Source organism: Solenopsis invicta, chromosome 10 (assembly GCF_016802725.1).
Source record: "Solenopsis invicta isolate M01_SB chromosome 10, UNIL_Sinv_3.0, whole genome shotgun sequence".
In the NCBI taxonomy this organism is placed as follows: Eukaryota; Metazoa; Arthropoda; class Insecta; order Hymenoptera; family Formicidae; genus Solenopsis; species Solenopsis invicta.
Window position 1 is genome coordinate 4,710,462 of NC_052673.1, and position 14,595 is coordinate 4,725,056.

Consider the following 14,595-nt stretch of genomic DNA (forward strand, 5'->3'; position numbering starts at 1 on the left):
CACAGTAGTATCCACGTAGCTACCACAGTTTACTTGTCGCAGCGTGATCATTGTCCAAATATTTTTGTGTTATGTCATGTGTTAATTTGTTTATGATAATTTAGAAATACACAGACATTTTATACAAAAATGCCAAACTGCATTGTAATTGGTTGCAATAATCGATCAACGCAAATGCGGAGAACTTTAAAACAATAAAAATTAAACAAAAACTGTTCGTATTACATTTCACAGGTAAGTAATATTTATAATTTTAATTAAATGTTATAAATAAATTAAATTTGACGCTATTTACACAGATTTCAAGTATTAAATTAATTGAAAGAAAATAGTACGTTTACATCAAACAGTCCCATTCACGACTTGTAGAGTTAAATACAATTTTGTCTAAATTGACATCTTTTAGCGGCCATATTGATGTGTGCCCGTAGTAGAAGGCATTACCATCCTCCTACCCTTCAGCTTACAACCCCGCAACAAAATGCGCCGTCCAGTAAGTTTATGATCAGAACTAATTCAAAATGTAAATATGAATTAGTACAACATAGACTTCCTAAAAATGTCTGTAGAACATTTTAAGAACCTTTGTACATTTTAAAGGTGTTCCCAGAACTTCCTTTGGATAAAGTGTGATACAATGTACAATATATATTTAAATACACATGTGTATTTAAACTCCATAATATCACTTTTATTGAATCATAAATTCGACAATTTGATGGAATCTGTAAAATTCAAGGTTTTTTTTCAGCTGGAGTTGCTCGCGCAGTGAATGCATGCCAAGGACGAACAATGGCGCAAATGGTGAGGGTGTTGCCGACGTTCTTTTATCTCTGAAACATGCAGTGGTACATCCTGGAAGTCCAACAGCTGGTTACTATAGCACCGGTGCTGGCTCTGCTGCAACTCATCACTATTCACAGGATTACGTACAAAATTTGGGCCCATCAGTCCCAGGTCCAGGTCACTACAGTTCCGCATCCGCCGCCATGTCCGTCAATGTGTCGATGAACATGACTATGAACATGAATATGCACTCCGGGTAATTATTTTAGACTTCCTTTTTTTCTTACTTTTCCTTATCTAAATGATTTTATATTAAAAAATATAATCAATCATAAATAAACAAAATAAACAAAGGTTAAAGCTCTTATAAATAAATTAAAATTAAGAAATAATGAGCTCAAGAGCCACGCAAGATGTCAGAATAAATAAATCACAGCATAAATCCAATGTCAAGCAAACGTTTCGACCTTTAATGACGATCTTCCTCAGTACAGATTTACAAGTCAAACAAATAGAGATTGTGTGAAACCGCGATGTATATCTTCTTTCAACGTCTTAAAATAATAAACGACCTCACAGAGCGTGTGTAAAGACAAGAGCTTCGTAAAAACAACATGAATTGGTTACTCTAAGCACCAAAACTTGTGTCACAGCATTGTGAGATGAGATGTTACATCTCCGTGAGAATAGATATAAAAAAAAATAATTTAAGTTGTGATTAATTTATTTGCGTCTGACATCCTGCATGGCTCTTAAGCTCATTATTTTCTAATTTTAATCATAAATAGTTTGTTTATTAATATTAATTCATTATTAGGGCCCGGATGTTCGGGCACGATTTCGAGCTGAGTGTGAGTGAGTCGCATGCTCGCTGAAGTGAGACAACGATATTTCTCGAAGAGACCCGATGCTGATGCTGGCCGAACTGCATTCGATCTAATCCCGACTCACTTGTACGCAACGGTTCTCTGTTCGTAGTCCGGGATCGTGCCCGAACGTTTGAACCTTTTTAATTATTATAAATGTCACTCTAATTATTACCTGGAAAAAACGGTTTTGCTAAAGTATCTGAAAATTTAGCTAGATATAGGTCTAAAAATAATTTTTTTCGAAGTAATTTTATCAAAATATTTTTTAAAAATATTCAAACATAATGAGCTACGAAAAGTTTGACATTTTAGCATCCGTCTTGTAGGTTCTATTATATAAATTATTTTGATAGTTCCAAATTATTTTCAAATCTGTATCTAGCTAAATTTTTAAACATTTTAACAAAATCGTGCTTTCTGTCATCGTAATTCTTTCATACAGCACATTTTATCCAAGGAATGGTCTTAGGACGTAGAAAATATTCTAGAAGGGGTATTTAGAACATTTCTGGGAAGTATATCTGCTGTATGGATTATAATGTAAAACTACTAGGGTAAGTTAATATATAAGCCGCAAAATTAAATAGAGGCAATAATAATCAAAGTAATTTCCTGACATTTATTTCACTTTTCGACATATTCACTCTATACATTCAGATACTTATCCCATCTCTTTACAAGTCCTTGAAAGCCAGCGGCAAAGTAGTCTTTTGGTTGCTATCGCAGCCAACGTGTAATCTCTTGGATTACGGCATCATCAGTTTCAAAATGACGGCCACCCAAATGCTTTTTTAGGGGTCCAAACAGATGAAAAGTCTTTTTATCTGTTTAGACCTCTAAAAAGGCATTTGGGTGGCTGTCATTTTGAAACTGATGATGCTGTAGTACAAGAGATTACACGTTGACTGCGACAGCAACCAAAATCTTTTTTACCGCTGGCTTTCAAGGACTTGTAAAGAAATGGGATAAGTGTCTGAATGTACAGAGTGAATATGTCAAAAAATGAAATAAATGTCAGGAAGTTACTTTCGTTATTATTGTCTCTATTTAGTTTCGCGACTTATATATTGACTTACCCTAGTATATCTGATAAACTAGAGTATCTGATAACTATTAAGCCAATGCTCATGAAAGGTAAAGTGGACTAAATTAAACAGAAAAATTGTGAGTTATTCTGTGATTTTCACAATAGTTAATGAAAAATTAGTTTGTTATGCTGTGCAAAGCAGATGTATTAGGAGTATAAATAAGTTTCCGCCGTTTTTTATCAAAAATTGGGCATTTATTGTAAAAGAACGCTACCTAATGTTTTATTCGAAGTATTGTCCATTGCTAGCCACTACTTTTTCCCATGTTTTTGGCAGCATATGGATACCGTGTCGGAAGAATGCTTCATCTTTTGAAGCTATTCACAAATCGACCCAATTTTTTATATCTTCATATGTGAAGTGTTGCTCAGACAGGCCATGCGCCATCGATCGAAACAGGTAGTAATCAGAAGGAGCAATGTCTGGTGAATACGGCGGTTGAGGTAAAACTTCCCAATTGAGTGTTTCCAGGTAGGTTTTGACCGGCGCCGCAACATGTGGACGAGCATTATCATGCAGAAGAATAACTTTGTCGTGTCTGGAGTAGTAGTGGGCACGTTTTTCCTTGAGTACTCGGCTCAATCTCATCAATTGTGTTCGGTAGAGAGCCCCAGTAATGGTTTCATTCGGTTTGAGCAATTCATAATACACGACACCAAGCTGATCCCACCGAATACACAACATGAGCTTTTTTCCATGAATGTTCAGCTTGGCTGAACATTCATGGAAAAAAGCATCGATGTTGAAGCATGGCCAGGTGGTCCTCATGATTTCTTCTTCTTTGGGTTATTGTAGTGGATCCATTTTTGATCACCAGTGACTATACGATGCAAAAAACCCTTTCGTTTATGCCTGGCAAGCAGCATTTCACATGTGAAAAATCGGCGTTCAACGTTTCTCGGCTTCAGTTCATATGGAACCCAGTTTCCTTGTTTTTGAATCATTCCCAATGATTTTAAGCGATGTGAAATTGCTGGTTGAGTCACTCCTAATGTAAGTGCAAGTGCTTCTTGCGTTTGGCACGAATCTTCATCTAATAATGTTTCCAATTCCGCGTCTTCGTACACTTTCGGCCTTCCGCTACGTTCTTTGTCTTCGACATCAAATTCACCGTTCTTAAAATTGTGAAACCACTCACGGCAACTTCTCTCACTTAAGGCAGCTTTACCATATGCTTCTACAAGCAATCGATGCGCCTCGGCTGCAGATTTCTTCAAATTAAAGAAGTACATCAAAAGCTCCCGCAAATGACGCTTATTCGGCTCAAAACTCGACATTTTCGCACGAAAAAAGATATATGATGCTGATACAAAATCGCTAATATTTTAAGGTTATGTTGTTGCCAAATATCCAACCTTACGATATAACGTTTTACAACAGACAGTTTCAATCATAACATACTAGTGGCGCCTTTTTTTGTGAAACGGCGGAAACTTATTTATACTCCTAATAAATATACGCGTTTATGTGATTCGACAACAAGAAACAGTCCAGCGTCTATAACAGTCTGTTTATAAAATGCTTCTGGTATTGCTTTGACGCACATGCGCAATAATTTGCAAATGTTCATAAATCAATTTCTTGTTAACTACGTATATTACAAAAGTCGCAATATTATACAGACCTCTTTTACTCTAATTCATCCTCTCTACCTATCCATGAATGTTGTGTTAATAATTATAAGTATATAAAATAGGAATTCCTAAAATATGGGTTGTAACTCATTAATGGGTCGCATTTTTGATAAAACGCAAAAAATTTTTTAGCAATGATAGAAATTAAAACCAAAATTTAAAATAAACTACAATTATCAAACTCCTTGCATATAAAAATGATTGTAATTTATGTTAAAGTTGTCATCAACAGAAATCAAAAATTACTCTTGTGAGCTCATTTTTTGCATCTTGACACCTTATTACGTATTAGAGAAACAAAGGACTCCGCACAATCCTTATGGAAAATGATCTTCGCTTAAATTGACTGGAACTAAAGTATGTTGTTGTTCTCGACGTTCCAAACAAAAGTCTTAATGAGCACAACTCTCGAAGTTCAGTACTTTTCCGTCTAGAGACGTTTGAAGTGATTGTACCATGCTTTTTGGAAACCAAGTAGATATGAATGTATTCACATATACACATTTATATGCGTGCACGTGTTTGTGGGTGTACATATACATATACATACATATTTACAGGGTGTCAGGTAACTACTGCTCCTGGTTTCGTGGATTGATAGATCAAGTAAAACTGAGCAGAAAAGTCCTTTACCATTTTTTAATATTTGCCATAGTTAACAAAATAAAAATTAATAAAGTCTGCGAATAAGCACGTATTACCTCGCACAAGGACCGCCCGCTGGTTGCCGAGACAGCCGCGACTGTTAGCGCTGCGCGGTGCGGTGAGGAGGGAAAAGCAGCAGCGTAGCTGCGGCCTGCGAGCGGCCCGGCAAGGAGGGAGAAGGCTGCCCCGGCTGCCTATGTCTCAGCGACCGGTGGGTGGTCCTTGCGCGCGGTGATACGCGCTTATTCGCAGACTTTATTAATTTTTATTTTGTTAACTATGGCAAATATTAAAAAATGGTAAAGGACTTTCCTGCTCAGTTTTACTTGATCTATCAATCCACGAAACCAGAGGCGGTAGTTACCTGACATCCTGTATATACAGGGTGGGGAAAAAATACAGAGACAGCGAAATATTTCGAAAACTAAGCATTTTAGGAAAAGTGTTTTAGATAAAAGTTGTAGGATTTTAAAAGATCTATTTACTGATCAGTTTGACTTTGGATGGCGTCGCCATCCAAAGGTCAAATCGAAATCACATTAACATTTTTTAAATAGAATACTTTAAATAAAAAACCCTATTTTTGATTTCAGAATCTAATAGCCCGTGTCAAGAGCTTTCCAAAACACTATAAAGAAGTTATTTTTCATTAGTGCTTTCCGAGTTATGAGGCTTAAAAGTTATAGTACACTGTAGCTTTCAAATCTCACAACTCGGAAAGTATTTAATAAAAAATAACTTCTTTATGGTATTTTGCAAAAGTCTTCGAATTGATTACAAGAAAATGCAATAAAAGATATAGAATGTTAGAATATCATCGGTAATATTCTAATTAAGAGGTATCGGTACTTCCATAACATTTTTATCGGTTTTAATTCACTATTTATTTTTAACAAAAGTTGACATCTATAAAGTTCGTTTTTATTCTAATACAATTCTGTGATTGGTTTATATTACAGATATTGTTCAAAACAAACTTAACTTGTAATGGTCACCCAGGGTTTTTTAGACCTAACGCTAATTTTAAGGGCTCACAGACCATTCAAAATTGAACAACCTTCTATGAAACTCATTTTTATCTGAAAGTATACTATCTTGAGAATACACTCCTAAATTTTTGTTGAAATATCTCAAAAATTAAAAATTTTATAATTATTTTTGTAGAAAAGTCAAATTGTGCAGTCCTTTTATTTGAATTTTTTCATTACGTTAAATTCTAATTTAGAAAAAAAATTATTGGATAACAAAGAACAGACCTCAAAGTATGTCCAGTAAAATTTTTGCGACAAAATATCATAAAGCTAGCATATGGTGATATTGTGCACGGGGGGTCCGGTGTACCCCATGTGACCGTTATGTTATTATTTGGAAGAGTAACCATTACGGGTTAAATATAATATAACAACGAACTATGATTATTGATTGAAAAATAAAGATTGATAATTATATCATAGATTAAATAGTAACGACAAAAATAACTATTAAATTCGTTACCGTTACTAGAAAAATGTAACTACGTTACCGTTACAGTTACAAAAAAAAGTAACGCCGTTACCAGTTCGTTATCAAAAAAAAGTAACTGTAACGGTAACGGTCTTACAAGTAACTCGTTACTTCCCTGCTCAACGCATAGTTATCTATTAATTAACGGAGAATTAATGAATTATATTGACGAAAATGCGAGATTGTAGTTGGATTCTTAACGAATAGCATATATGAGTAGCTGAGATTTTTTGATTGAACTCTTAACACAATACAGATTAATATGTTCATATGACTATTATAATCAACCTGTATTGAGTATGTGCAATTTTACTCGCTTACTCATGATGTTGATTGTAGATTACTGTATTTTCGCATTTCGCTAAATATAATAATGTTAACTATGCGTTACTGTTAAAAATGGCTTGAAAGTAAATCGAAACGAAAAATCCGGACAAAAGTGAATATACACATATTGTTGAAATTTTCTGTTGTGTATTGGTTACTTAATACTTTGGTAATTAATTAAATCATTATGTACCAGTTTCTGCGTTGACACATATAACATTTTTTCTATTCTTTTTTGTTTCGTTTTTTTAATATTGTTGAGTCTTTATTCAGCTATCTTTGCTGTTTATCACTTTATTTATACTTTATTTTAATTATCTTCTAATTTTTTATTAAATATAATTTTATGAAGGATTCCGCACATTCTTATGGAAAATGGCCCTCGGTTAAATTGATTGCAATTGAAGTATGTTGTTGTCTTGACGTTCCAAACAAAAATCTTAATGGGCACAACTTTCTAAGTCCAGTACTTTTCCGTCCAGAGAGGTTCACGTTTGAGGTGATTGTACTATGCTTTTTGGAAACCAAGTATATATGAATGTATTCACATATACACATTTATGTGCGCGCGCGTGTTCGTGGGTGTACATATACATACATACGTATGTACACACACACGCGCGCGCGCACATAGGGTAGGGAAAAAATATCGGGGCAGCAAAATATTTCGAAAATAAGCATTTTAAAAAAAAGTGTTTCAGATAAAAGTTGTAAGGTTTCAAAAGATCTATTTACTGATCTTATCAGTTTGACTTTGAATGGCGTCGCCAAGGTCAAATCGAAATTACATTAACTTTTTTAAATAGAACACCCTATTTTTTATTTCGGAATCTAATAGCTGGTGTCAAGAGCTTTCCAAAACACTATAAAAAAATTATTTTTTATTAAGTGCTTTCCGAGTTATGAGGCTTAAAGTTATAGTACACTATAGCTTTCAAGTCTCACAACTCGCAAAGTACTTAATAAAAAATAACTTTTTTATAGTAAAATAAAACATTTTCGTGGTTTAACTTTTACATTACATTACAAAGAAAAATCTTCAGACAAAAGTCAAATCTTTATGACATAATTAATCCTTAAACACATCAATTCCATAAAATACGTAAACATTTTTTCGGGTCTGCGAGATTTTTTTCAACTTTGAGGAGCTATAACTTTGGTTCCAATCAACATTTTTCGACAACTTTTTTTTTTAAACAAAAGTTCAGAATCTCAGAAATGTGACTGCATAATTGATATTGCCAAAAAATGACATATTGTTAAGTTATAAAAAGAAACCGTTAAACAAAAATTAGAAATTGTTTAAAAATCCACTTTTCCTTTAAAAAATCATATCTCTGCAATAAAAAACTTTTGAGGACTTTCAAATACGACATTTTAAAGCTAAAGAATCATACTTTCAAAAAAATTATGGTTTTGTCCTTTTAAAAAGTAAAATTATATAACAAAGAGAATATGAGATATTTTTGGGTGTCTAAAATTCCACTTTTTTTTTAAAATCATATCTTTGCAACAAAAAACTTTTAAAGACTTTACAATACGACGTTTTAAAGCTAAAGAATGATACTTTCAAAAAAATAATTATGTCACTGCCATTTCTATTAAAAAATATACTTACATAACAAAGCGAATATGAGGTATTTTTCATAAAGGTGTCTAAAATTGAAAATTGATGTGTTTCATAATATATTTTGGATCCTACGCAAAAATCCTCTTTTTCACGGCACTATAGTATTTTAACTTTACAGAGTAACATACGCGAATGGACCTGTTTAAACGTTTTGTCCAATTTTTTTACATAAAATTACTCACAAAAAGTTTCATTCACACACTATATGGGTCGCATTGACCCTAACAAAACTTTGCTGCCGTGTTGTTCGAATTCTAGTTGACCAAAAAAAGTGATCAACCATATCAATCAAAAGAGCAGATTTTAATCTTTTCTTACGTCCTGGTTCGAACCTTTTATCTCATTCCGTCTTCATACAGCAAGCGTTCGAAACTTTATATAGGATCTCTCAGACTCACTTATGTGTTTAAGGGTTAACCTTTGTGACGTAATTATTTAACTTCCTATTAAAAATATCAAATAAAATTTATGTAGTTTATATTTAATAATTTTTATATAAATCTTACTCAGAAAATCCTATATAATTTTTGTAGTTTTATTTATTTTAAAAACTGTTTAGAAGGTTTAGAATTATATGAAAAATTTTTAATCTAATTTAATTTTATTTTAAAATTAAAAAAGTAACAAAGAAGTAACAAATCGTTACTTTCTATATAACGGTAATTGTAACAAGTTGCTTTTGAGAGTCAGTAACGAGTAACGGTAACTAGTTACTTTTTTGATTCGGTAACGAGTAACGATAACGAGTTACTTTTAAAAAGTAATTTTCCATTCCTGGCGTTGAGTATGATTTGAAAATAGTTAAGGGATCACATACTATGTCTCGAACTTGAAAAATAGTCAAAGTGTGATGAGAAATTGTAAGAAAATTGTTGAGCTAATTGATTTCATTTTTTTTTTTTTAAAGGTGGACTCTTAAGGAGCATAAAACGTATAAATAAACTAAAAAATAATCTAAGACGTGGCGGCTACGTCTAATGACGTAAAACACGTTTTTTTGGGGGTCAAACAGTGAGCAGGATTCAGCTCGTAATACTTATCTGAAACAATAATTTTTTTTTTATCATTTCTTCAGAATCATAGTTCTCGTGTGACAAGAGGAATTTAGAAAAAAAAAACATTACAAAAATAGTCATAATTTGAAAGAAAAGTCGTAATTTTCACAAAAAAATTTTCTATTTTTTATTGCTATTTGAAAATGGTTAAATTTATTCGAAAAACTCCCGTGACACGATAGTGAATTTAATTTAAAATACGTATACCAAAAATAAAATTAATTGGCCGAACGGCAGTTTTTATGCCCACCGTTATAAAAAACACGCCACTGGACGCAGCCTCTATGTCTTTAATTATTTTTTAGTTTATTTATGTGTTTTATGCTCCTTAAGAGTACACCTTTAAAATAAAAGAAATGAAATCAATTAGCCCAATAGTTTTCTTACAATTTCTTATCACATTTTGATTACTTTTCAAGTTTGAGAAACATATGTGATCCTTTAAGACGTGTCCAAAAAATAAATAAATATAAACACATGATTAAACTTTTATGTTCCGTATTAGTAACTTACGTCCGTATTCACAGTCTTTTCTTGAGAAACAAGGATTCCTGGTTCCTGTCTGTTGTTGTCTTGCGTACTATGTTTTACTGTATATAAAACAAAGAGACAGAAACAAGAAATCCTCATTTTTTAAGGAAAGACGAATGAATACGGATGTATACGGACGTATTAATACTTCGGTAATAATTAGATTGTTGTATATCAATTTCTATATTGACTCACAATTTTTTACTACTATACTTTGCTTAACTCTTTTCATATAAAGAAATAATTAATTAATAATACCTCCCTTCTGTGTTTCTTTCATATCCACTAAAGCTAGATTGTTGATGGTTTTAAAAAAATAAATGAAAGTTCACACAAATTTGAAAAATCATGATATAAAGCACTCTCTATGTACGATTAATTATTACATATCTCAAAATTTGAAGCGTTTTAGCAAGGATACGAAATAATGAGGGCACGAGTAACATTAGCGTTACTTTTTTATAGTAACGATTTGATAGTGATGTTATAACCTTTCATAATGGTAATGTAAAGCCAGGATTGAAATAGTTATTTTGACAATTAATTTGTTATACGTTATTCATTGCAAAAATTTCAAAGAAAAAATTAGGAGGCCTTACAACTTTAATAGTCAAGTCAACTTACTACGTGAACAAAATAACAAATATGTCAAAATTTTTAACATCAAAACGTCCAGTGGATGACTATTTTGGAGATTCGGAACTTTAAATTCACTTCCATTAGATTTCTAATGATCGTCCAGTAAAAATCTGTAGTTCCGTACTGCATTGGATCTTCATTAGACATCTTCATAGATGTCTATGGAGAGGAAAACATTAAGTGTATCAATAATAAAAATCCATCTCAACACACGTCTAATCAATGTTACGCGAATCATTAATAGAGATTTCGTAGAACCTCTAACCGACTAACATAGACATCTAACCGACATTACGTGAATCAATAGAGGGTACATAGAGCTTCAATAGACGACTAATTAATGTTAGGATCAATAATGGAGAGTTCATAGAACTCTTTGAATTGATGAAAGATAAAGAAAAATTGTAAATAAAAAAGTATCAAAAATTCAGAAAAAAAAACTTCGTAATTATGGAAAACATCATAGAATAACAAATAGGATTTATAAATTCTTTCTTCTTCTATTAACCCTCTATACATACACAGATTGGGTGCTTTCAAATTGCAATATCTCTAGGTACATTTGTGTACACAGCAACGCAAGTTGTGTTTTAATTACTCTAATCGTTGACATAATATTACACATCTGCTGTACTCAGCTCGAAGACTACTAATCAGTTGAGTAAGCTTGGGCTTTTTAGTGACAATTAAATAATTACTAACGACAGTAGTTATAAACGAGATTAACTGATTTACACTGAAAAAGCAATTTTGGAGGTGCTGTAAGATTCTTTAACACAATTTATTCTAGTTCTTACAAGAGTGTACTACACATTGTCTTCTTTGATTTAATCGAATTTTATATACAAATAGTTCAACCTCCCATTAATTCGTATTAAAATAATACGACGCACTTCTTAAGTAATTGCGAGAAAAACTCGTTTACGTTGTATCGGTATCGTAAAATTTATCACACATTTTTTGAACTTTTATTTAATTGTAAGTACAAGGAAAGTTAAAAATATTGTAAAAAAATAAAAATTGTTTTGGTACAAAAAAAAATTTACATTTTTTGAAAAATGAATAACTTGTTTTAAGTATGTTTTCGCGCGCGCGCGCGATACTTTGTAGATAATTGTTTTAAAAATAAATGAAAAATTTTTTTAATTTAATAAAACATTCCTGAAATGTTATGCGAACACTGTATCTTAAAATATAATTTGTATTAATTAAATCATTTATAATATCTAAGAAACGTTATATCTTTGAAAAATCTCGTGTTATTTTTAATGTAGAATAAAGAATTAGCTTTCTAAAATGTACAATATGTATTTAAATATTAAAAATTTAAAAAGCTTTATACTTTGTTTTACAGTGCAAATAACAAGAAGAATTTTTAAAGATATTTATTTTTTTAGATAAAGATAGATAAAATAAATTGTGTCTCTCTTTAAGCGACTTTCATTGGATTCTAATGAATCGAAAAATATATTAGGTCGAGTCATAAATAACTTATTTTATCCGTGTTTTATCCCTTGCTGACTTTCCCTAATTTCTCCAGGTGGCGGCCAATAGTTAATTGTGATGTATTCAAGCTTCCTGATACATTCCTTGTTGATTGACATGAATTTTGTTCCAATATTGTCTTTAAAAGTTGTCGTAAAGATCGGAAGGACATCCAGCCCAAGGTTCGTCCTTTAAAGTCGTATCTCCAGAACGGAATTCGGTAAACAAATTTTTAACTGCCCAACCTCTTATTAGACTTTCACACTGCATATTTTTTCAGCTGTCGCCTTAGCACTATTACCTTGTTTAAATTCCCAAAGCATCACGTGACGAATATGCATTTTTTAAATCTCCATTTTAGAGATTATGAACAACAGTTTAATGAAACGTGCACCACACAAAACAGTTGTCAGAAGACTAACTAAACCCTTATCTATTTAGTGAAAGCAAAAACTCGTTTGTCCCGGTGACTTATATAATGAGTAAATACAAGCATAAACATTCTACCTAGCTGCGTCGGAAGTTACTTATGACTCGACCTAATAGTATTTTTTAACATCATGTAAAACTTTTATAGAAAATAGACACATCAATAATGTGTTTATTTTTTGTAAATATGTATTTTTAATTAAAAAAGTAAGATATAAAATTAGAATAAACATAAAAATAAATAAATAAATAACAATGGCATTCTAAACAAATGCACATGTATAATAGTTGCAATAACTACGATAAATTATCTGAAAATAAAAAATGATTTTTTCATTACATTTGTCATTTTCAGATCATGGAAGAAAAATTTTCATAATTTTATTTTCTACAGCAGTGTACTTTTAAATTTAAAAAATGCGTTTTTTCAAATTCTTTCTTTTTAACTTAAAAAACTTCTTTTCTTAAGTTATAAAAAAAAATTCAACTTAAAAATTTACTTTTTATAACTTAAGAAAAGAATTAAAAACCAAAAAAAGCCTCAATGATCCGATATCAAATGTTATTTAAAATATTGTTATAAATTTTTTAATTGACTGGTTAAATCATGTTAAAGTTATCGTGTCGTTGAATGAAAGTTTTATATTACATGGTGTAAAAAAACCGTACTTTTTCTATTCGCTATATAGAGTTCTATAATTCTTTAAATTTGAAATAGTATCAATATTCAAAAATAAATTAGTTTTTCGATTTGAGCGTTATGTATTCCTTTAAGAGAAAAATGATTCTGTTATTAGTCATATACGACTGTAGTTAAAGTAATAAATTAAACACAATTACACATACTCACACAGGTACACACGCACCAATACAGAAAAGCACACACTATTTATAAAGTCTTGTGATGTTCTTAAGTTTTAATAATTGGAGAGATCGGGACTAGATCAATACAATTTTTTCTTTTGCAAGTTTCAATAGTAAAATGAAGTCTTTTAGTTAATTAAGTAATATCATTGAAAGGAATAAATCCGTGGATACAAAATTAATGAAGGTAGATTTTGGCATGGTGTTGACTTTGCCCCGAGTCCGTTTTTTGCTTTCGTAACTCAGAACATATAAAAAATCCACGAAAATTATTAATGTCTCGTTCAGCACACATATTTTACTTAGAATCACTTATCTAAACAATTACAGAAGCAAAAAAATGTGCAAAAGAAATGCAAAACAAAATTTTTTTCAATACAAATTGAACAAAAATGCCTTCTACGGTTGCAGCTAGGTCTTCGTGCTTGTATTGTTTGTGTGATTTTGTATACTTTTTTCAAGTTTAATGAACTGCGCGCCAAATTAATTTTTAGCCATAACACAATTCTAAATTGAACAAGATTAAGTAATATCACGTATTATTAAAAATTATCCCTTTTCCCCCCTAAAAAACTGTGAAGAAATTATTACGAAAAATATCCCCAGCCAGGGTTCGAACCTGAGACCTCCCGAATCTCCGGTACAGGTGTCTGACAATGAGCTAACTCGACCACTGAAGCTGTGATGATACTTCTCGTCATCATTTAATATCTCATTTAATATCTTAACCATAGTGTAGTTGTCGCATTTTTTCTTACAACTAATTAGCCTTTTATCCATTTTAAAAACATTAAAACCCGTTTTGCGGCACGGAGTGCTGCGCACACCTCAAAACATAAGTAAAATTGTGCTTACATAAATAATTGTAATAATGCGAGATGTTAAGTATTCCCTACGTTTTAATTTGTTTCCATTACTGTTTAATCTCTCTTCTCCCAGCACTAATTTTGAATAAACTCTAACGGAACATGTTATCATATGAATATTCTGTTTTCATGTAGAATGTGCGAATAACATCAATATAATATGCTCAACATATCTGTATTATTATAAATATATTGTTATACTCGACGATACGAGCACACACTTCACTCGCTCTAGGACACTCGA

The 14,595-nt window shown here is 31.6% G+C and overlaps 1 protein-coding gene across 1 annotated transcript in view; it reads left to right on the top strand.

Annotated features, from left to right (window-relative positions):
- LOC105194407 (protein glass) overlaps nt 1-14,595 on the top strand; it is a 141,501-nt gene that overhangs the window by 64,413 nt on the left and 62,493 nt on the right. The window contains exon 4 of the mRNA XM_026140007.2: nt 752-1,042. Within this exon, the coding sequence (XP_025995792.1) occupies nt 752-1,042 (291 nt within the window). The remainder of the gene's footprint in view (nt 1-751; nt 1,043-14,595) is intronic.